Source organism: Microcaecilia unicolor, chromosome 3, assembly GCF_901765095.1.
Source record: "Microcaecilia unicolor chromosome 3, aMicUni1.1, whole genome shotgun sequence".
Classification (NCBI taxonomy): domain Eukaryota; kingdom Metazoa; phylum Chordata; class Amphibia; order Gymnophiona; family Siphonopidae; genus Microcaecilia; species Microcaecilia unicolor.
Window position 1 is genome coordinate 271,306,321 of NC_044033.1, and position 23,911 is coordinate 271,330,231.

General features: G+C 45.3%; 1 protein-coding gene across 8 annotated transcripts in view; it reads right to left on the reverse strand.

The window, feature by feature from the left end:
* QKI (QKI, KH domain containing RNA binding) overlaps positions 1-23,911 on the reverse strand; it is a 552,778-nt gene that overhangs the window by 453,877 nt on the left and 74,990 nt on the right. For all 8 annotated transcript variants that reach the window (XR_003941579.1, XM_030198090.1, XM_030198088.1 and 5 more), the window contains exon 2: positions 2,723-2,865. Coding sequence is in view for 7 of the 8 variants with exons in the window: in XM_030198090.1 (XP_030053950.1) it covers positions 2,723-2,865 (143 nt within the window). In the remaining variant the exon portion in view is untranslated. The remainder of the gene's footprint in view (positions 1-2,722; positions 2,866-23,911) is intronic.

Sequence of the window (23,911 nt, forward strand, 5' to 3'; positions counted from 1 at the left end):
ATGCATGGTTCAAGACCACTCCTCTGCAGGAAAGACTCCGCATAAGCGCGCGCACGGAATATGGAAGCCAATTGGTGCGTGACAACCAACGAGATTTCAAATTTACTGCCTCTAACTGCCACAGGCAGAATAAGCAAAAGAAAGTTGTTAAAGCTTACACCGGGGTCGTCATTGTCACGGCGGAACTGTAAGACTAACACTGGTTGAACAAATAGAAGTTCTTAAAAAATTAGAAAACAAAGTCAAGCATCTATTGCTAAAGAAAGTGGTGTCAATCCCAGTCAAACTTCACGTGTCTTAAAGCAGAAAGACCAGCTTCTGGAAGACTGGCAAAACAAAACTAATCCACAACGGAAACGGGCGGGGAAAAGCTGAGGAGGTAGAAGATGCTCTTCTTCGGTGGTTCTCTCGAGTCAGGAGCAGACAATTTCCTGTCAGTGGTCCACTGCTTACGGAGAAAGCTAATCAGCTAGCTGAAAGTCTTGGACTAACTGAATTCAAAGCCACTGTTGGATGGTTGGAAAGATGGAAGGAGAGGAACATAAAATTCAAGAAACAGCATGGTGAGAAACAAGACGTTGATGACTTTGGCGCTGAAAATTGGGTTGTTTCAGTTCTTCCTACCATCTTGAACGATTTTGCACCTCGTGACATTTTCAACGCTGACGAAAACGGTCTCTACTGGCGAGCGATTCCTGATGGAACACATGCCGAAACAACCGGAGGTAAAACGTCGAAGGACTGACGATCCTCCTTTGCTGAAATATGGATGGGAGTGAGAAGTTGGAACCCCTCGTCATTGGAAAGAGCAAACAGCCCTGTTGCTTCAAGAAAGTTAAGCAACTTCCTGTGTCATACGAGGCTAACGCAAATACATGGATGACTGGGGAAATTTGGAAGCAGTGGCTAAAAAAGTTAGACACTAGAATGCGGGCACAAAAGCGTCAGATTTTGTTGCTTTCTGATAATTGTGCTGCACACAGGGATGATGTCAGGCTGTCTAACGTCAAGGTGGTCTTCCTGCCACCAAACACTACCTCTCTGATCCAACCTATGGATCAGGGCATAATAGCCAATTTCAAACAACATTATCAAGCTCTTGTGCTACGTCGTCTGATGAGCGTTATGGATGACCAGACTGGCAAGGATAAACGTGCTGTTGAACTGGCTCATAATCTATCACTGTTGAATTCCCTACATATGCAGAAAGAAGCCTGGAATCATGTTACACAGGCAACCATTGTGAACTGCTACAAGCGGGCAAGGATGTGGAGAGGGACGAAACAGATGCAGCTGTTGCAAACGCGTCAGTTGAACAGGTTACTGACATCCCAGCCGGTGTTACTGAAGAGGAGTTCCATCGCTACGTAGCTGTTGATCACAACCTACAAACACCTGAAGACAGCACTGATGTCGAGATATGCGCCTATTACGCAAGCAACAATGGCTGATGGAACAGATGAAGAAATGAGCAGCGAGGCACATGCTGCCAAATTCAACAACCTCCTCCTGTCACTTTTGCAAGAGCACTGGAGAGTCTCAACACTGTGCGGGCCTATCTGGAGGCCACTAGATGTCAGTGCTATGACAGTTTTTACCGTCTGGCAGACGTAGTCTATGGAACTCACAGACCCAAGATTGTACAGAGGACTATAACTGATTACTTCAAGTAAGCCTAATGTCAGTTAACGGAGACTGTATACTGTACGTATAATAAACAGTACTGTACACATATGTTTATCAGATGTCAAGCTTCTTTGGGTCACAACAGTTAAGTGCACGCTCTGGTTAACTGCATGCATTTCTTTGGTCCCAGACCCTTACACTTAAGCAGATTGCACTGTACTTGTAAACTGGATTGGCCACTGCTGGAAAAAGGATGCTGGGCATGATGAACTTCAGTCTGTCAAAGTATGGCAACACTTATGTACTTACATAAGTGCCTTCACTATCATCTTCAGTTCTCTCCCGTGACTTTCCCAGCTTGTATGTCAAACTGGCCCAATGACTGACACCAGCTGGAACATCTTTAAATGGTGTCTGTGGGAGCCGCCATCCCGCTAAGACCCACATTGCCGTGCCCCCCTCCCCCCCCCCCCCCAAAAAAAAAGTGAGTAAGCAGCCCGGTAAGAGAGACGTACCCCTCCCCACACACATAATTATACATCTGCCCCAAACAGTTGCTCTAAAACAAAGAACGAGTCAGATTTACACCTACTTCTTCTCCCCTCTGAGCCACTGCCAATTGAGAAAATTCTTCTCTCTGTCAAGGGTGTTGTGTTCAGCTCTATAAAACTGAGTTTGGGGGGGGGGGGGGGGGTTGTGGCCCTGTGGACCACAGGAGACAGTGATCTGGCTCTCAGGGGCCAAATGCCATCCCTGCTCAACTGGGAGTTAGTTGACCAACCAGACCAGGAATATACTATTCAGAGCTTGGGGCTACAAGGTATGCCCATCTACCTGCCGGAGATAGAAAATACTGAAGGACTGCAAAGCCTTCATGTTACAGCTTAGTTCAGTGATCTTTATCTCCACTTGCTGGTCAATGGACAACTATTCCCACAAGTTCTGGGATAGCAGGAAGGACACTAAGGAACAGCAATGTTGCCACTCAAACTTTTAAAACAAAAACTTTTTTTTTTTTTTTTTTTACTGTACTATACTGCTTATCTCAAGCTGAAATGTGGAAATTAAGAGACCACCAGAAAAATAGCATACTTACATCTGGATATTCTTTTACAGGCACATAAAGTTTCTCTTGCAACTGTACAATAGGTCCCACACCATCTGGTAATTCTGCACTTCTCTTCTCTGTACTGCCATTTAATGTGTCGTTATACATGTCTTTCCGTACTCTGCTAATTTCTGTAGAAATAAAATTAGGGAAAAAAAAAGATCATATGACATGCCTTTTAAAATGTGTACAACTCTTTTTAAACTTTTATTTTTAATAATTTTATGATCATTATCACTTCAAAAATATCAATGATACAAAATAGGCAAAGATTACAGGAAAGTAAACGAAATATACAACCTTAATTTCAGTTTTGTGTAGCTAGAATATGTAAAGCCAAGTTTGGAAAATAACTCGATTTGTCCTCTATTCTCTCCCCCTCTTATTCCAATGAAAGCAAATGATAAACACAAACAAACCCACCATTTTATTGCTATAATACAGAAACTCACTGCAAACCATCGTCAATAAAAAAAACTTAAATAATTCATGATTACTACTACATTTTGCAACTAGAGATGCAGCTGACAGGATAGTCCTTGCTACTTGATTACAATCTAGACAAACAAGCTTCCAGGAAATCAATTACAGTGAACATGTTAAAATCGAGATGGCACACACAATGGTATTTTGTTGAGCACTGTCACAGAGAGGTGTGACAAAACAGGGGGCTTTCAAGTCTGTGAAATGTAATAATGTTTTCATGCAGTATCTCTCTCTTGTTTGGCCAGCAGGTGGTATGTGTTCTGTGTTTTAAAGCAGCTGCAGAAAAAGTTGTTTTCTTTTTCAGTTTAGCCCTGTGGATAAGCAACCTACAGTTCCATTAGCCAGATAATTTTCCGCAGTCTCAGATATGGAGTGCAGAGTAGTGTTGCTACCCTACCTTATTTCCCATGAGTTTGGGCTTATTTTTTGAAGTTACGTGTTCTTTGTTTTCTGAACTCGCAGGTAGCTTGTTTTTGGACTTGTTCTTTTCTTCTTTTATTTGACTTGATATGCTGCCGATTGCCCACAATTGTCGCCGTGTTAACATTGCAAATAAGTGTGTCAGCCAGTGCTCAGTCCCGTCTTTTCCTGTCCTTTTGTTTCCTCATTGGCTATAGAAGGAGTTAATCACAACTTGCACCGCCCCTGGGATCTTGCTAGGTATTTGTGATCTGGATTGGCCACTGTTGGAAACAGGATGCTGGGCTTGATGGACCTTTGGTCTTTCCCAGTATGGCAATACTTATGTACTTATGAATTAGGGCTGTTTTCTGACACCCAGGACATAGTTTATAAGACACACAAAAATTGGGCTTACTTTTAGGAACTGATTTGCTTATTTTGTCCTTGTTTTTTTTAAGCAAAACGTGTTAATTTTTACATGACTACCTCGCAACACTGGTGCAGAACGTAAACATCTCTGCCCTGAGACCCTGTTCAAGAACTGTGAGCAGTTATTTTCCTGAAACTCCCCAGCTGCTACTCAAAGTAGTAACAAAGTATATGAATAGTATCTATTATTGCTTGTTGTTTTACCATCTGTTTTATATTATTTACTATTCTACTTCTGTGATGATAAACTCATTAGTTTATTAGCTCTGTTGTCTTGGACTAAGAATCCTAGTGGTTTGTGTTTTGATTCTGTGAGTGCTTTCTAAAATTGTGGGTCCCCTGGGAGTGTGGCCCCAGTGTCCTAGAAATTACCGGGGAATAACTTGAGTGGAAGACTCACCCAGAGGCAAGAGAAATCCAGTACAGAGGGGTGGAGGATTGGCTAGTAGTGTACAGCACGGGCATAGGTGCAGGCAGGCCTCAGCAGTCCTGGGGATAGACCCTTTAGGTGGCCACATGGTTAGCCCCAGGTGGGTGTTAGGCCTTCCGTGACAGGAGAAATCTGTTTGAATCCTAGCTAAGGTCTCTACTTCCCAAATGGCCCCCAACCAAATACAGCAATAACTGGAGTAAAATTATTATGAAGGACAAAGAAAATAGGCAGTTGTGACTGAAGACTTAGAAAAAAATGTGGCTGAAGTCCACAGCATTGAAGGAAACTGCTAGGTCAAAAAAAAAAAAAATCTCAGAACATAACTGTCTGGAAGAAGAAATCTGAAAGCATTCCCAAAAAGGGAAAATTTTGCATACTTGAAAATTTTTCATTTCTTTAAATCCTTCTAAACCTGTCTAAATATTTATGCTATGCCACTTACCAGCATGTAGAGACGTAAGAATTTCCATACTGGGTCAGAGCAAAAGTCCATCTAGCCTAGTATCCTTCTTTCCGCAGTAACCAAGCCATATCATAAATACCTTCTCACCTTCCTCCATTGGGAGAACTAGCCATTTAAGCTGAAGTTATGGAGTTGGGAGTCAATAAAAATGTAAGAACAGCCATACTGGGTCAGACCAGTGGCCTATCTAGCCCAGTATTTTGCTACCAACAGAGTGGCCAATTCAGATCACAAGTGCCTGGTAGAAACCCAATTAGTAGCACCAATCCTTGCTACCAACCCTGAGGCAAGCAATGGCTTCCCCCATGTCCATTTCAATAAAAGACTATGGACGTTTCCTCCAGGAACTTGTCCAAACATTTTTTTAAACCCAGATAAGGCTCCAGCACCTGGGCAGAAGATTTCAGCATATTGTACATAAGTACTGCCATACTGGAACAGACGAAAGGTCCATCAACCCCAGCATCCTGTTTCCAACAGTGGCCAATCCAGGTCACAAATACTTGGCAAGATCCCCAAAAAAGTACAAAACATTTTATGCTGCTTATCCTGAAGAAATTATGAGCACAAGTTATGCATTATGGAATTATTATTATTTTGTTGCATTTGTATCCCACATTTTCCCACCTATTTGCAGGCTCAATGTGGCTTACATAGTACCAGAGAGGCGTTCACAGTCTCAGGTGGGCACAAATACAAGATGAAGTTGTGGTAAGGTAGGTTCTCATGGAACAGTCTCATTAGGGTATCATAAGACAGAAGGGTTGTGCGATGACCATTACGTACTTTGGTTTTGATGTGTTGCAGAGTGTGAGCATTTAAGTTGGATCAGTGGGATATGCCTTTTGGAACAAGTTAGTTTTTAGTGATTTCCGAAGTTTAGATGACCATATAAAGAAATGAGACTGAAGGAGTAACATAGTAACTAGTAGATGACGGCAGAAAAAGACCTGCATGGTCCATCCAGTCTGCCCAAGACAAACTCATATGTGTGTACCTTACCTTGAATTTGTACCTGTCCTTTTCAGGGCACAGATCATATAAGTCTGCCCAGCAGTATTTCCCGCCTCCCAACCACCAGTCCCGCCTCCCATCACCGGCTCTGGTACAGACCGTATAAGTCTGCCCTCCCCTATCCTCGCCTCCCAACCACCACCCCCTCTTCCCACCAACTGCTCCGCCACCCAATTTCAGCTAAGCTTCTGAGGATCCATTCCTTCTGCCCAGGATTCCTCTATGCATATCCCACGCATGTTTGAACTCCGTTACCGTTTTCATCTCCACCACCTCCCGCGGGAGGGCATTCCAAGCATCCACCACCCTCTCCGTGAAAAAATACTTCCTGATATCTTTCCTGAGTCTGCCCCCCTTCAATCTCATTTCATGTCCTCTCGTTCTACCGCCTTCCCATCTCCGGAAAAGATTCGTTTGCGGATTAATACCTTTCAAATATTTGAACGTCTGTATCATATCACCCCTGTTCCTCCTTTCCTCCAGGGTGTACATGTTCAGGTCAGCAAGCCTCTTCATACGTCTTGGAACATAAATCCCATACCATCCTCGTAGCTTTTCTTTGCACCGCTTACATTTTTTTTTAACATCCTTCGCAAGATACAGCCTCCAAAAATGAACACAATACTCCAGGTGGGGCCTCACCAACGTCTTATACAGGGGCATTAAAACCTCCTTTCTTCTGCTGGTCACTCCTCTCTCTATACAGCCTAGCAATCTTCTAGCTACTGCCACCGCCTTGTCGCACTGTTTTGTCGCCTTCAGGTCCTCAGATACTATCACCCCAAGATCCCTCTCCCCGTCCGTGCCTATCAGACTCTCCCCGCCTAACACATACGTCTCCCTTGGATTTCTACTCCCTAAGTGCATCACTTTGCATTTCTTCGCATTGAATTTTAATTGCCAAACGTTAGACCATTCTTCTAGCTTCTTCAGATCTTTTTTCATGTTTTCCACACCCTCCGGGGTGTCCACTCTGTTGGAAATCTTGGTGTCATCCGCAAAAAGGCAAACTTTACCTTGTAACCCTTCAGCAATGTCACTCACAAATATATTGAACAGAATCGGCCCCAGCACCGATCCCTGAGGCACTCCACTACTCACCTTTCCCTCCTCCGAGCGAACTCCATTCACCACCACCCTCTGGCGTCTGTCCGTCAACCAGTTCCTAATCCAATTCACCACTTCGGGTCCTATCTTCAGGCCGTCTAGTTTATTTAAGAGCCTCCTGTGGGGAACCGTGTCGAAAGCCTTGCTGAAATCTAAGTAGATGACGTCCATAGCACGTCCTTGATTTAATTCTCCTGTCACCCAGTCAAAGAATTCAATGAGATTCGTTTGGCACGATTTCCCTTTGGTGAAACCATGTTGTCTCGGATCTTGCAACTTATTGGCTTCCAGGAAATTCACTATCCTTTCCTTCAGCATGGCTTCCATTACTTTTCCAATAACCGAAGTGAGGCTTACCGGCCTGTAGTTTCCAGCTTCTTCCCTATCACCACTTTTGTGAAGAGGGACCACCTCCGCCATTCTCCAATCCCTCGGAACCTCTCCCGTCTCCAAGGATTTATTAAACAAATCTTTAAGAGGACCCGCCAGAACCTCTCTGAGCTCCCTCAGTATTCTGGGGTGGATCCCGTCTGGCCCCATGGCTTTGTCCACCTTTAGCTTTCCAAGTTGTTGATACACACTCTCTTCCGTGAACGGCGCTCTATCCATCTCATTTTCAGGTGTACTTTTGCCAGTCCCTCTCGGTCCTTCCCCATGGTTTTCTTCAGTGAAAACAGAACAAAAGTATCTATTTAGCAAATTGGCTTTTTCTTCATCATTTTCTACATAGCGTTTTGTTGTATCTTTTAGTCTCACAATTCCCTTTATAGTCTTTCTCCTTTCACTAATATACCTGAAGAAGTTTTTGTCTCCTCTCCTTACATTTCTAGCCATTTGTTCTTCCGCTTGCGCCTTCGCCAGACGTACCTCTCTCTTGGCTTCTTTCAGTTTCATCCGGTATTCCTCCCCGTGTTCCTCCTCTTGAAATTTTCTATATTTCTGAAACGCTAACTCTTTAATCTTTATTTTCTCAGCCACTTGCTTTGAGAACCATATCGGTTTCCTTTTTCTCTTGCTTTTATTTACTCTCCTTACATAAAGGTCTGTGGCCCTGTTTATTACTTCTTTTAGCCTGGACCACTGTCCTTCCACTTCTCGTATGTCCTCCCAGCCCATCAGCTCCTTCCTCAGGTATTCTCCCATTTTGTTAAAGTCAGCTCGCTTGAAATCCAGGACTTTGAGTTTAGAGTGGCCGCCATCCACATGAGCCGTTACATCAAAACAAACCGTTTGGTGGTCACTGTTTCCCAGGTGTGCAGCCACTCGGACATTTGACACACTATCCCCATTCGTGAGCACCAGATCCAACGTGGCTCCCTCCCTCATGGGTTCGTTCAACATTTGTCTGAGCAGAGCACTTTGGAAAGCATCCACAATCTCTCTACTTCTTTCCGATTTTGCAGACGGAACCTTACAATCTACATCCGGCAGATTAAAATCTCCCAACAACAGCACCTCTCTTTTCTTCCCCAACTTTTGAATATCAGCGATCAGATCTTTATCTAGTTCTTTCAATTGTGTCGGGGGTCTATAGACAACACCCACGTGGACCAAGGTTCTATCCTCTCTTTTTTAAGGTGATCCATATCGCTTCTTCCTTTCCCCAGTTCCCTGTTATTTCAGTCGCTGCGATATCATTTCTCACATACAGAGCTACTCCTCCACCTATACGTCCCTCTCTATCCTTCCTAAAAAGATTATAGCCTGGTATGTTTACATCCCATTCATGGGAACCATTGAGCCATGTCTCTGTGACTGCAACTATGTCCAAGTCAGCCTCCAAAATCAGGGCTTGAAGGTCATGAATTTTATTGCTTAGACTGCGAGCATTTGTGGTCATTGCTTTCCATGTACATTTCCTAGTATGTGTTTTGGTTTTAGTGGTTTGTGAGGGTGTTTTCTCTTTGGGTACCTTCTCATATTTTTGTTCCCCCTTCCTTGCTTTTTCTTTTTTTTCCGCTTCAGTTTTATTTTCAGGAACATCACAGTGCTGTAGTGGAGCAAAAGAATTTTGTAGTGGCAACACTTGTGCGGGCGGATGCTTCTGTGTCACGTGATGAAGTCTGCCTGAGCCTACTGTGAACCATCTGTTCTTATGTGGTTTTATTCTTTGAGGCAGTGGTGAGAAGTTATGATTCTGCACAGTCCTATAAGTTGCTTTAATTGCATCTAATTCTTGCATTACTTTACAGAGCTCTTGTTTTAAAGTAGATAGCTGAAGGGGTCACCACATCTTTCACCTACTGGAGACTGAGAATACTGAGACTTGATAGGGATGAGCTGGGCTCTTATTGACTCTCTCAAGAAACATTGTTCCCAGTCTACACCTGCTGGAAGGCGAGCACAACCCATCAGTTCAGCTGAGCCGGTCCAGAGGGGCGCTAAGGAATAGCAATTAACCCATTATTGCCCAATGTTCCCATAATAAAATCCCATATGGGAACGTTGGGCACTAATGGGTTAATAGTATAAAATGCTCCTGTAAACGGCAGTTTCTGCCAATTTGTAGACAGTAGTGGACCAGATAAGCAGTGAGCAAACTCTCTTATTAAAAAAAAAAACTGACACCGCGATACAGCTCACCCTACCTTGATAGCTTATTGCTCTTCACACAGCTCCACACAGTGTCAGGAAGGAGGCAAAATCGCTGCCATTACCACCACAGTTGGGAGAACTGCAGTCAGCATATTCAGGCCAACAGAAGGCTCAGCAGTGCCACAACCCCCTCATGGAGATCTATAAAGTCAGGGACAAATATCAAGCCTGCCCCATTGCAGATAGGTCAAAAGGAGTCAGCAGCAATGCTCACCTGTTGGTTCTCATAGGCAGAACATCGCAGCTCCCACAGGCAGAACTGAGCACCCTTGTCCCGGGCCTTGACTTACCTCATCGGGGAGGGTCATGGGACTACCTGCCTGCCATTTCTCCTGGATGGCCCCCCAATTGTATTCCAGATAAGGAAATCAAGTGATAGAAAAACTTTTTCTTTAACTGCAGGGGTGTACAGGGGGATGGAAGACAGCCACTTCACTCCTAAGGCAAGGGGTTATAGAAACTCCTCTGAGCGCAGCCAGGATGAGGACTGTGGAAGAGCTCAGGAGTTATACCAGAAGTCTTGACATCAGCGGATGCAGGCTGTAGACTGCACCATAGGGAGTCAGGCCTGTACCAAGGAAAACCATTTCCACCATCTGCTGGAGGTATAGAAATACTAAAGGATTCCAGGTTGCACCACCCCTTATATCTGTAATAGAGATCTCCATCTGCTGGTAGAGGGACAACTCATTGGTCTAGTCTAGCAGAATAAGGAATAGTACAATTGCAAAACAAAGCAAATGAGTTTCAAAACAAAAGAAAAGGTAGAAAGGGCAGAGAAAAGGCATCAGCAGTGACAGGGGATTAACAAGTTGATAAAAATAAATAAGATGAATGAAGAATGTTTATCTTATCACTTTATTGAAAATTACTAGGAAACCTGTCACCTACTGCAACCCAAACAAGCTCAGCAATTTCTACACAGTATCTTCAAGTAATTTATTTCTCAGCTGTCTTTATAAAACTATATTCAACATTTGCAGACATCACAGTGAAAGCAAATTTATTAGCATTACTATTTCTTAACTTGCTGTGCTGATATAGATATGCAAAGCTGAATTTCAGTGTCCATCTGTTTCTCTTTGTGCATCACTAGTCATCTAAATCCATAGTCAGGATCAGTCACCCAAAAAATAATTACCTTACTATTCCAGCAGAGGAAGGAAGGAAGGAAGGAAGGAAGGAAAGAAAGAAAGAAAGAAAGAAAAGAAAGAAAAGAAAAAAAAAAAAGAAAAAAAAAAGTGTTTCTATTCTGTAAAGTACTGGCTCAGGTTTGAAATGCACCAACAACACAATGAAGGAGACCAAACCACAACAGATGACACCTCTATGTGATTTAAAAGATCTTTATCCAAGACTCCACATGGGCTGTGTTTCAGCCATTAGGCCTGCATCAAGAATCTAAATACAAATGGAGAAATTAGACCTTACCTGATAAATTTGCTTTCCATAGTCCCTCCGGACCGGCCCAGGATTGGACTGATGGGTTGTGCACACCTTCCAGCAGGTGGAGACTGAGAAACTTCTGACTCTAGAGAGCCAATAAGAGCCCTAGCCATGTGACCCTAGCCTCAGTATTTGACTAACAGAACAGGAAAGAAGAGGAAGACCAACCTTCTGTGCCCCTGGAATCTAAGCAGCCACAAAGCACTCATAAAACATGTTTGAAGGACGGCAACGCCATAATACAATGCTCACACACAACTCCAAAAGGAGATGAGGTATGGCATAAGACTGAGTGATTTATTTATTGTATTTGATCTTGTAAAGAACTGTAAACTATTCAAATAATACGGGAGGGAACTGGGCCGGTCCAGAGGAACTAAAGGAAAGCAAATTAGCAGGTAAGGTCTAATTTCTCCTTCCTTAGCGTCCCTCCAGACCGGCCCAGGATTGGTCTGAAGGGAAGTAACAAAGAAGTCAAAAGGGAGGGACCCCAGTAAACCCACTGTGAGTACTCGAGTCGCAAAGATCAGTCTATAGTGCTTAAAAAAGGAATGCAGAGAAGCACACGTTGCTGCCTTACAAATGTCTGCGGGCAGGAGCGACAACCGCTCCGCCCATGAAGTTGCTTGTCCTCTTCTGGAGTGAGCCTTAACCCCCTCAGGGACTGATCTGCCGGCGAGAATGTAGGCAGAACCTATCATCTCCTTGAGACACAGAAATATAGCGGGCTTAGACGCGGCGAAGCCCTTCTGCGAACCAGACAGAAGTACAAACCGATGGTCCGAGCGCCGAAAGTCGGCAGTCACTCTCAGATAGTGCTTAAGAACCCTTTTAACATCCAACACGAAACTTCCTCTGACTCTCCGTGACCAAGGAAGACCCAAGGCCAGGTAGAAAGACCGATTAAGATAGATGAAACCTTGAAACTACCTTAGGCAAGAAAGAAGGTACTGGGCGCAAAACCACGCGCTCTTTAGAAAACTCCAAAACGGCGGCCTACAGGAAAAGGCTTGCCGTTCCAAGAATCTCCTAGCTGAAGCAATGGCCACCAAAAATAAGGTCTTGAGAGTTAAGTCCTTAAGTGAACAAGAAGACAGCGGCCTTGAGACAGAAGATTCCTGTGAACAGGGAGACAAAGAGGAGGCGCAGACAGAAGACGCTGGGGGTCTGCGGAACAAGGACAGCGAGGACTACTGGACCCCAGTGAGCCTCGATCCTTTGTAAAAGATGACCCAGAGGGGCCAGGGAGGAAACGCGTACAGAAGACCAGGAGGCCACTGTTTTTTTTTTCTTTATTTATACATTTTTGTGTTTACATCTAATAACATAAACATAAAATATCAGAAATGAAAATAAGGTAATTCAATATGCTTATAACCAAATCGGTTTAAGGTATAGAAAAAAAGAGTTTACATTTGTCCCCAGTATATAGATCAAGATACTAGGAAATGTAAAGACTATATAGTCATGCAAAAAATTTTACAACGGGAGGGGCTATCTAGGTGCCTACAGCCAACGTTAACAGTGCTGTAATTAGGGAAGCAAAACAGTAGGTGACTTAACATTTTCTTTAGATGAGATGAATTCTAATAATTTCAATGGGGAAAAAATATATAGTTATTCATTTCAAAAGTTACTAAACATTTAAAGGGAAACTTTAGCAGGAAAGTAGCACCCAAATTAACCACTCTAGATTTATAAGACAAAAATTCTTTCCTTCTTTTCTGTGTACTTCTTGCCATATCTGGAAAAATTTGAATCTTTTGCCCCACAAACATTTCATTCAAATGGCGAAAATAAAGTCTCAAAATGTTATTTCTATCAAGTTCAAGGGCAAAAAAGACTATCATTGTAGTTCTCTCTGTTACAAGCTCCAGAGAGTTTTCAAGGAACTCAGTCAGGTTTAGATTTGGAGTTGCCTGTAGTTGTTCGTTAGATTGTTTCAGTATGCCAGCAATATATTGGTCCTCGTTATAGGGGGATATCCCTCCATAGGAATCCCCAATATTTCACTAAAGTATTTTTTAAGCATGTCCATAGGTGAAATCAAATGTGACTTGGGAAAATTCAAGAACCGCAGGTTATTCCTCCTCCCAGTATTCTCCAAGTACTCTATCTTTCTCTCTTGAATTTCATTATCTTTAATCAATTTTGTTGTTAAATTCTTCAATTGTTTGACTTCGTTCTCGACCCCTTCTATTTTCCCTTTATGTTCTTGAACATCCGTAGTTAAAGTTTGACAAGTCTGTTTTAAGTCCGTAATTTCGCCAGTAATAGAAATATTCATCTGAGTCAATGTCTTGTTCACCCCTTGGATTGCTTCCCACAATGTCTCCATTATCACCCTCATCGGTCTTACCATCTCTCCAGTTTCCCCGGAAGGTAGAGCCTGAATCCTAGGGGCAGCGACCAGCGTCTGTCCCTGACTCGTTGTTTCTCTGGTCAGGGATCTGCGTGCTGATAGATCCTCCTTCCCCAAACAGCAAGGCCACATTCTCCTGCTGCTGCGGTCCTATCGGCATTGACACACTTCCGGGTTGTGGAGGGGGGTGAAGTCGGGAGGACTCAGCGTCACTCCCTCAGCACTGTGCTCGGCTCCCGAAGGGATCGAGCTCGTTGAGGTAGGCATCTTTTCGCCCAGGGTCCCGACTCCGTAGCTTTCCAGTGGGTTTGCCGTGAGACTGGAGTTGACGTCGGCACCATGGAGGCAGGGGCCAGCATTTTCCCCTTTCTCTTTCCCATCCTTAAGATCGGAAAAAACTTCTGTTGGTGTTACAATCGCTGGAGCTGCGGAGCTCAGGACTCACACAGCCGTTAGCGCCGCCATCTTGATCAAAGGAGGCCACTGTTGTAAGAGGGCATCTATTCCCGCCGCTGCAGAGTCTTTCCGACGACTGAAAAGGGGGGCCATTGAGATCGGAAACAAAAAGATCCAGAACTCCCCACTGTTCCACTATCAATTGAAACGCCCGAGTGCTGAGAGACCATTCTCCCGGATCCAGCGTGTCACAACTGAGAAAATCTGAACGTTTGACTCCTGCCACATGGGAAGCCGAGATGGCGGTCAGGTGAAGCACCACCCATGCTATGAGGCTCGCTGCCGCCCTCTGCAAAAGTCGACTCCTCGTTCCTCCCTGGCAGTTGACATAAGCTACTGCTGTGGCGTTGTCCAATAGGACTCACACTGCCTGGCCTTTCAACAGGGAATGAAACTCCTCCAGAGCCAACTGAATTGCCCTGGTCTCTAACAAATTGATGGACTGGGACGCTTCCAGAGGAGACCACTCACCCAGAGCAAGCCTCCCTAAACAATGGGCTCCCAAGCCTCGAAGACTGGCATCCGTCGTCAACGCTACCCACTGGGGAGACTCCAGCGGCACTCCCCTGGTGAGACTGTCCACCTGCAGACACCAGAAGAGGCTGCTGCGCTCTGGAAAATGCAGAGGCAACCTCACCTGAAGGGAACCTGTCTGAGGAGACCATCTGGATAGAAAAGAAGATTGAAGAGGCCGCATGTGAGCCCTGGCCCAAGGGACCACCTCTATCGTTGCTGCCATGGAGCCCAGAACCTGAAGATAATCCCGAGCACATAGGACATGTCTGTGAAGTAACCCCTGAACTTGAGACCGGAGCTTGAGCACTCTGCCCTGGGGAAGATAAACACGACCCTGCGCAGTGTCAAAGGCAACTCCTAAGTACTCCAGGGACTGCGAAGGAACCAGACGACTCTTAGCTGGGTTCACCACCCAACCGAGGGACTGTAGGAAACGAGCCACCCGACCTGTGACCTGCACACTCTCCTGAAAAGATTTTGCCCTGATGAGCCAGTCGGCCAAGTATGGGTGGACAAGGATACCTTCCCGCCTGAGGGCCGCTGCCACTACAACCATGATTTTGGTGAACGTCCAAGGAGCTATAGCCAAACCAAACGGTAGAGTGCAAAACTGAAAGTGCGGGCTCAGAATCGCAAACCGGAGGAACTTCAGGTGAATGGGCTGGATAGGAACGTGAAGATAAGCTTCTGTCAGATCCAAGGCCGTTAGAAATTCTCTGGTACAGACGGCCACGATCACTGATCGAAGGGTCTCCATTCGAAAACTTGAGACTTTGAGAACTGACGGCCTTGAGCTCTAAAATAAGACGAAAGGAGCCCTCCTTCCTGGGAACCACAAAGTAAATGGAATACCAGCCTTGTCTGTACTCCAAAGGAGGTACGGGACAAATGGCCTGCAGATCCAAGACCCTGCGTAGCGTCTCTCATATTGTGCACGCTTTGAGGCGAGAGCGACAGGGAGATTCTAGAAAGGCGTCTGAAAAGAGGCTTGGCGAATTCTAAGGCATGCACGTCTCGAATAACCTCCAAGACCTACTAGTCCGTGGTGACTTGGGCCCACCTCTGAAAGAATTGGGACATACAAGCTCCTACAGGAAATCAGAGGCGAGACCCGCGCACCTTCATTGGAACGGACGGGAAGGGGACCGGAAAAAGGAACCTGAGTCCCAACCTCCCCTACGGATGCCTCAAAAAGACAGAGTTCTTTGGAAAAAAAATCTGGACCTCTGAGTCTGAGCTCCCAGGCCAGTGCAAAATCTACGGAAATTCCTTGCCCGACCACGGCCAAAGAAAGAACCCCGACTAGCCAGAGAAGGACTATCCTACGGGAGACTAGGGACCTTGGTGTCCCCTAAACTACGAACCAACTTATTCAAGTCATCGCCAAACAAAAGAGAACCCCGGAAAGGAAGCTTAGACAACTTAGATAATTTGGAAGCAGTATCCCCGTAGCCACAGGGACCGGCGGACAGCGACCCCCCCAAAGCCAAGGACTTAGAGGATGCTCTGAGCAGATCATGCAAAGCATCTGCCAGAAAGGCAGAGCCCATCTCAATCTTGGGACACCTCCGCATCAATAGAAGACAGATCATCTGAGGTCCTATCTAGAACTCTCTCTGCCCAGCGGAAACAGGCCCTGGCTACCAAGGAACCGCAGATGGCCACCTGTACTGCCAGAGAGGAGACATCAAAACTGTTCTTAAGGAGAGTATCCAACCTCCTATCCTGGACATCCCGAAGAGCTGTTCCGCCATCCATCGGGACCGTATTACACATGGTAACCGAGACCACCGCATCAACCACAGGAACCTTCAGGAGAGATCTGTCCATCTCTGACACTGGGTAATGACAGATTATCGATCTGGCTGGACGAAAGGAGGAATCGGGAACATCCTACTGTGCCTGAATAATATCTTGAATGTCTTGATGCATGGGAAAGGTTCTCCCAGAAGATCTGGTGTCTTTGACTAACAGGTCCACCTTGCGGACCTCGGAGGTCGGGGTCTATTCCTCCTCAAAATGGAGAGTTGAGGAGACTAAGGTGAGTGCCTTTAGATCCGGACCACCAAGGGATCTTCTCCTGGAGGTGAGTCAGCACTTGCCTCTGATGGGCCTTGGTCCTCCCTCTGCCAGCCCTGCCTCCTCCTCCAGGAAGGGCATCTCAACCTCGTAGTCTGAAGCTAGTTCCTCTTCTGGATCCCAGCAAGCTCGAGCTCTTTTTGGAAGAGCTGAGGATCTGGAAGCGGACTCCCCTGTACCCCTGACTCCAACACCTGACTTGTGCATCAAGAAAGCCTGGTACATCTGGAGGACAAACTCAGGGGGGAATCCTCCCTCCTGAGACTCCCCCAGAGTGTACCAGGGACACTGCCTCTGATTGCAGAGAAGAGCTGTGCAGGAGAAGAGAGCTCTCGGGCTGCAGGGCCTGCCTAGGGAGACAAAATGGCAGACTTCCCCGCCAAAACTGAAGGTTTAGCCACCTCTGCAATTAAACGGGCGGGCGCTGAGGAGAGCACGGCTGCCGATGCGGCTGGTGGAAGAGACGCTGCAAGAGTAGCAATGGCGGTGCAAAACTTGCAAGACCCGAGCGCTCCCACTCCCCTGCGCTGGCAGAGTATCTTTTGAATTTCTCTGCCATAGCACTGATCTGCAGCTCTACGCACCTCTTTGCATTCATTTTTTTTTTTTTACTCAAACAACCGTTGCCAAACGACTGAAGAGAGAGGGAGACAGGAAAAAAAAAACCAACGAAACCGCTTACTTGTGTGAGCGTCATGGAGCTTTTTTTTTTCTCAAGAGCTGCTGAGAGGTGGGAGGAATCGAAGAGCAAGCAATGCCAACAGAAAACAGTAGAGCACAACTGAGCTGACTGCTCATTTGTGCCTCAGGGAGTTTTTTTTGTTTGTTTGTTTGTTTTACAACTAAAGAAGTGGCTGCCTCTCCCAAAGGCTAAAACACATTCTTCTGAAAGGGTTGGCCCTTCCCTGACAACCAAGGGAGATGGAGAGGAAGGTGGATGGAACCCCTGAATTTACCCCCTAGAAACTGAAGAAAAGACCTGTTATCTCCTAGCCTCTCAACAAGATTCCCCAGGTACAGAAGGTAACAATCCCTGGGTTTTTTTTTTCTCATGAAAGAGAGAGAACTAATGGGCTCACCTCCTGCCTGCTGGAGACTGAGAAAATACTGAGGCTAGGGTCACAGGACCAGGACTCTTATTGGCTCTCTAGAGTGAGAAGTTTCTCAGTCTCTACCTGCTGGAAGGCGTGTACAACCCATCAGTCCAATCCTGGGCCGGTCCGGAGGGACACTAAGGAAATATATATATACACATACACACATATATGTATAAAAACCATATACATTGGCAATATATACTAAAAATATATAATATATAATAAAAAAAAATTAACTACATGACAAATCACAGACCAGTTGGAGAACAAAGTAATATAAAGCTTATCCATTATCAAATCAAACAGAAATAAAAAGGAAGAAACCAAATGATAAAATGTATCACTAAGAGGTTACAAAAATACATACTGTAAATAAACATTTTACAGGAAGCAAAGAAATGGTCATCTCAAACCCTTTATCACCATACTTCAAAGGAAACCTAAGCCACAATGGGGCTCATTTTCAAAAGAGAAAAACAACTAAAAATTAGCATAAATCAGCATTTGGACGTTTTTCTCACAAAACTGTCCAAATCAGTATTTCAAAACCCATTCTCCACATGTTTTTCTATGCTGTTCGCCTGCATTGCATCCAAATCTCAAGGGGGCATGTTAAAGGCGGATTTGGGCGTTCCAAAGACCTGGATGTTTTTCAGCCATAACAAAAACATCCAGGACTAAAACTAATAAGCTTTGAGTTAGACCTGTTTTTAGAATGACTAAGCAACAACAACAAAAAAAAAAAGAAGTATCCTAAATGACCAGATGACCACCCAGTAGACAATGAACCCCTCCCACCCAAAGATGTAAAAGAAACAGTACATACTAGCCTCTATGACTTGTGCTTTCGGAACTTGAAGATTGGGGTTTAAAGGAGGAACTGTAAGTTAGTGATAGGCTGATATCCTTAATACTTTAGCAAGTTTTAAATTACGGAAAAACTCAAAAAACACTAAGATGGAGTCAGCAGTCCAGCAGCGAGAGGGGTGCTATCCAGTCTTTTGCATTGAGTGTCACATGTATGATTATCTCCCAATTGGTGAGGTGTCATATGTGTGTGCCCGATGCAAAGAGCTCCTAGCTCTCAGAGAACGTGTCCGTTCCCTTGAGGCTAGAGTAGCAGACTTGATGGAGCTGAGGGAGACAGAGAGGTACATAGAGGAGACCTACAGGGATGTTGTAGAGAAGTCCCACCTCCAGTCAGGTAGCCCCTGTGCTACCTTGGAGGAGGGAGGTCTCCTAGAAGGAGAGCATCACCCTGGTGAAGTAGGAAGTACTCCTGTAGCCAGGACCTGCCCACCAGGGGATGTATTATCCTTTCGCACCGAGGATATATCTCCAAATGTTGCCCGGGAGGGAAAGGTTAGGACAGCTGTTGTACTTGGTGATTCGATCATTAGGCATATAGATAGCTGGGTGGCTGGTGGACGTGAGGATCGCCTGGTGACTTGCCTGCCTGGTGCGAAGGTGGCGGACCTCACGTGTCACCTAGATAGGATTCTAGATAGTGCTGGGGAGGAGTCCGCTGTCTTGGTACATGTGGGTACCAATGACATAGGAAAATGTGGGAGAGAGGTTCTGGAAGCAAAATTTAGGCTCTTAGGTAGAAAGCTGAAATCCAGATCCTCCAGGGTAGCATTTTCTGAAATGCTACCTGTGCCACGCGCAGGGCCCAAGAGACAGGCAGAGCTCCAGAGTCTCAATGCGTGGATGAGACGATGGTGCAGGGAGGAGGGCTTTAGATTTGTTAGGAACTGGGCAACATTCTGGGGAAGGGGGAGCCTATTCCGAAAGGATGGGCTCCATCTTAACCAGAGTGGGACCAGGCTGCTGGCATCGGCGTTTAAGAAGGAGATAGAGCAGCTTTTAAACTAGAAATGGGGGGAAGGCCGACAGTCGCTCAAAAGAGCATGGTTCGGGATAAGGTATCTTTCAAAGATATCACCATAACAGGGAAGATAGAGTATCCTGATAGTGAGGTTGCAAAAGAGATTGTAGTAGATCGGGTATCTTTAAATAACAATAAAAATCAGACAAAAGATTGCCAATTAATACTGTCAAGTACTAAGCATGATGTACTTAGGAACAACAAACATAGTTTGAAATGTCTATATGCGAATGCCAGGAGCCTAAGAAATAAGATGGGGGAGTTAGAATATATTGCACTAAATGAAAAATTAGATATAATAGGCATCTCTGAGACCTGGTGGAAGGAGGATAACCAGTGGGACACTGTCATACCGGGGTACAAATTATATCGTAGTGATAGGGTGAATCGGATTGGTGGAGGGGTAGCATTGTATATTAACGAGAGCCTTGAATCAAATAGATTGAAAATTCTGCAGGAAGCAAAACACTCCTTGGAATCACTGTGGATTGAAATTCCATGTGCAAAGGGGAAAAGGATAGTGATAGGAGTGTACTACCGTCCGCCTGGCCAGGACGAACAGACGGATGCGGAAATGTTAAAGGAAATCAGGGACGCAAACAAACTGGGCAACACAATAATAATGGGGGATTTCAATTACCCGCATATAGACTGGGGTAATGTAACATCTGTACACGCAAGGGACATAAGATTTCTTGATGAAATCAAGGACAGCTTCATGGAACAGCTAGTTCAGGAGCCGACAAGAGAAGGAAAAATACTAGACTTAGTCCTTAGTGGTGCTCATGATCTAGTGCAGGGGGTAACGATACGAGGGCCGCTTGATAACAGTGATCATAATATGATCGGTTTTGATATTGGCATTGAAGGAAGTGAAACTAGGAAATCAAGTACGCTAGCGTTTAACTATAGAAAGGGTGATTACGACAAAATGAGAAAAATGGTGAAAAAAAGACTGAAAGGAGCAGCTCGCAGAGTAAAAAACTTGCATCAGGCGTGGATGCTGTTTAAAAACACCATCCTGGAGGTTCAGGACAAATATATTCCACGTATTAGAAAAAAGGGAAAAAAGACTAAACGTCAGCCGGCGTGGCTAAACAGTAAGATAAAGGAAATCATTAGAGCCAAAAAACAATCCTTCAGAAAGTGGAGAAGAGAACCAACTGAAAGTAACAGGATAGATCATAAGGAATGCCAAGCCAAATGCAAAGCGGAGATAAGGAGGGCAAAAAAGGACTTTGAGAAGAAATTAGCGTTGGAAGCAAAAATACATAGTAAAAACTTTTTTAGATACATTAAAAGCAGGAAACCGGCCAAAGAGTCGGTTGGGCCGCTGGACGAAAATGGTGTTAAAGGGGCAATCAAGGAGGACAAAGCCGTAGCGGAGAAATTAAATGAATTCTTTGCTTCGGTCTTCACCGAGGAGGATTTGGGGGGGGGACACCGGTGCCGGAAAGAATATTTGAAGCGGGGGAGTCGGAGAAACTAAACAAATTCTCTGTAACCTTGGAGGATGTAATGGGTCAGTTCAGCAAGCTGAAGAGTAGTAAATCACCGGGACCTGATGGTATTCATCCCAGAGTATTAATAGAACTAAAAAATGAACTTGCGGAGCTACTGTTAGAAATATGCAATCTGTCCCTAAAATCGAGTGTAATACCGGAAGACTGGAGGGTAGCCAATGTTACTCCGATTTTTAAGAAAGGTTCCAGAGGAGATCCGGGAAATTATAGACCGGTGAGTCTGACGTCGGTGCCGGGCAAGATGGTGGAGGCTATTATTAAGAATAAAATTGCAGAGCATATACAAAAACATGGACTGATGAGACAAAGTCAGCACGGATTTAGTGAAGGGAAGTCTTGCCTCACCAATCTAATGCATTTTTTTGAGGGGGTAAGCAAACATGTGGACAATGGGGAGCCGGTTGATATTGTATATCTGGATTTTCAGAAGGCGTTTGACAAAGTGCCGCACGAAAGACTCCTGAAGAAATTGCAGAGTCATGGAATCGGAGGTAGGGTATTATTATGGATTAAGAACTGGTTGAAAGATAGGAAGCAGAGAGTAGGATTGCGTGGCCAGTATTCTCAGTGGAGGAGGGTAGTTAGTGGGGTCCCGCAGGGGTCTGTGCTGGGTCCGTTGCTTTTTAATGTATTTATAAATGACCTAGAGATGGGAATAACTAGTGAGGTAATTAAATTCGCCGATGACACAAAATTATTCAGGGTCGTCAAGTCGCAGGAGGAATGTGAACGATTACAGGAGGACCTTGCGAGACTGGGAGAATGGGCGTGCAAGTGGCAGATGAAGTTCAATGTTGACAAGTGCAAAGTGATGCATGTGGGTAAGAGGAACCCGAATTATAGCTACGTCTTGCAAGGTTCCGCGTTAGGAGTTACGGATCAAGAAAGGGATCTGGGTGTCGTCGTCGATGATACGCTGAAACCTTCTGCTCAGTGTGCTGCTGCGGCTAGGAAAGCGAATAGAATGTTGGGTGTTATTAGGAAGGGTATGGAGTCCAGGTGTGCGGATGTTATAATGCCGTTGTATCGCTCCATGGTGCGACCGCACCTGGAGTATTGTGTTCAGTACTGGTCTCCGTATCTCAAAAAAGATATAGTAGAATTGGAAAAGGTACAGCGAAGGGCGACGAAAATGATAGTGGGGATGGGACGACTTTCCTATGAAGAGAGGCTGAGAAGGCTAGGGCTTTTCAGCTTGGAGAAGAGACGGCTGAGGGGAGATATGATAGAAGTGTATAAAATAATGAGTGGAATGGATCGGGTGGATGTGAAGCGACTGTTCACGCTATCCAAAAATACTAGGACTAGAGGGCATGAGTTGAAGCTACAGTGTGGTAAATTTAAAACGAATCGGAGAAAATTTTTCTTCACCCAACGTGTAATTAGACTCTGGAATTCATTGCCGGAGAACGTGGTACGGGCGGTTAGCTTGACGGAGTTTAAAAAGGGGTTAGATAGATTCCTAAAGGACAAGTCCATAGACCGCTATTAAATGGACTGGAAAAATTCCTCATTTTTAGGTATAACTTGTCTGGAATGTTTTTACGTTTGGGGAGCGTGCCAGGTGCCCTTGACCTGGATTGGCCACTGTCGGTGACAGGATGCTGGGCTAGATGGACCTTTGGTCTTTCCCAGTATGGCACTACTTATGTACTTATGAGGCTTTTAGAACAGCAAGAAGCCTAGAGTAGACTAGTGGTTGGCTCACTGTAGAAAACAGGACCCAGGCCCATAACCCACCCTGTTACATTTGTGGTGGGAAAGTATAAATCCTCCAACACCCACATATAGGTGACACTTTCAAGCGTAAGGGGTTTGTACTGGTGTACAGTAGGTTTTTGGTGGGTTTTGGAGAGCTCACTATACAAGGGAGCAGTAGTGAAATGTGTACCTACAGTGTCCCTAGGGTGCCCCACTGCTCTCCTGGGATGTTTGTGTGCCCAGCTTACTAAGAATGCTGGCTCCTCCTACATCACAATGTCTTCATTTTGTGCGTTTTTCCCTTGGACTTTTTTTTACCCAAAAATGTACCAAAAAGATACACACAGCACAAAAACATTTAGCAAATAGCCATTTTCGAAAAAATATATAGACACTAGTAAATAAGGCCCGTTTCAGAGACAAATGAAGCGGGCGCTAGCAAGGTTTTCCTGTAAGTGTGTTTGCTTGAGAGAGTGTGTGTGTGAGAGTGACTGTGTGTGTGTGTGTGTGAGAGTGAGAGAGTGAATGTGCGAGTGTGTGTGCGAGTGTGTATGCGAGACACAGTGACTGTGAGAGAGAGTGTGTTGCACACAGATACACTGTGTGTGAGAGTGTGTGAGAATTGTGTGCAATACACAGACTCTCTCTGAGTCCAAGAGAGTGTATTTGCGCAAGTGTGTGAGACCAAGAGTGTGTGTGAGACTGTGTGACACATAGAGAGTGAATGTGATTCAGTGTGAGACTGTGAGAGAGAGAAAGACACTGACTGTGTGAGAGTGTGTGTGACAGAGTGTGTGTGTGACAGAGATACCTCCCCCCCCTTCTGTGGTCTCTGGCCCCCCTCCCCCCTCTGAGGTCTGAGGACCCCCTCCCTCCCTCCTGTGGTTTCAGGTCTCCCTGCCTCCCCCCCCCCCTTCTGCGTGGTTTGCAGCACTGTGCGAGTGTGTGTGTGTGACAGAGAGAGAGTGTGTCTGTGAGACAGAGACTGTGTGCAATTCTGCTGTCTCCCCCTGGCCCCTGCAGCCACCCAGTGTTTCTGCTCTCTCCTGCCCCCCCCAGTCACACTGCGAATCTGTTCTCTTCCCTGCCACCCCTTCAATTCTGCTGTTTCCCTTGCCCCCCCCCCCCCCTCAGCCATTCAGTGATTCTGGTCTGTCCCCTGCCCCCCCCCCCCAGCGAT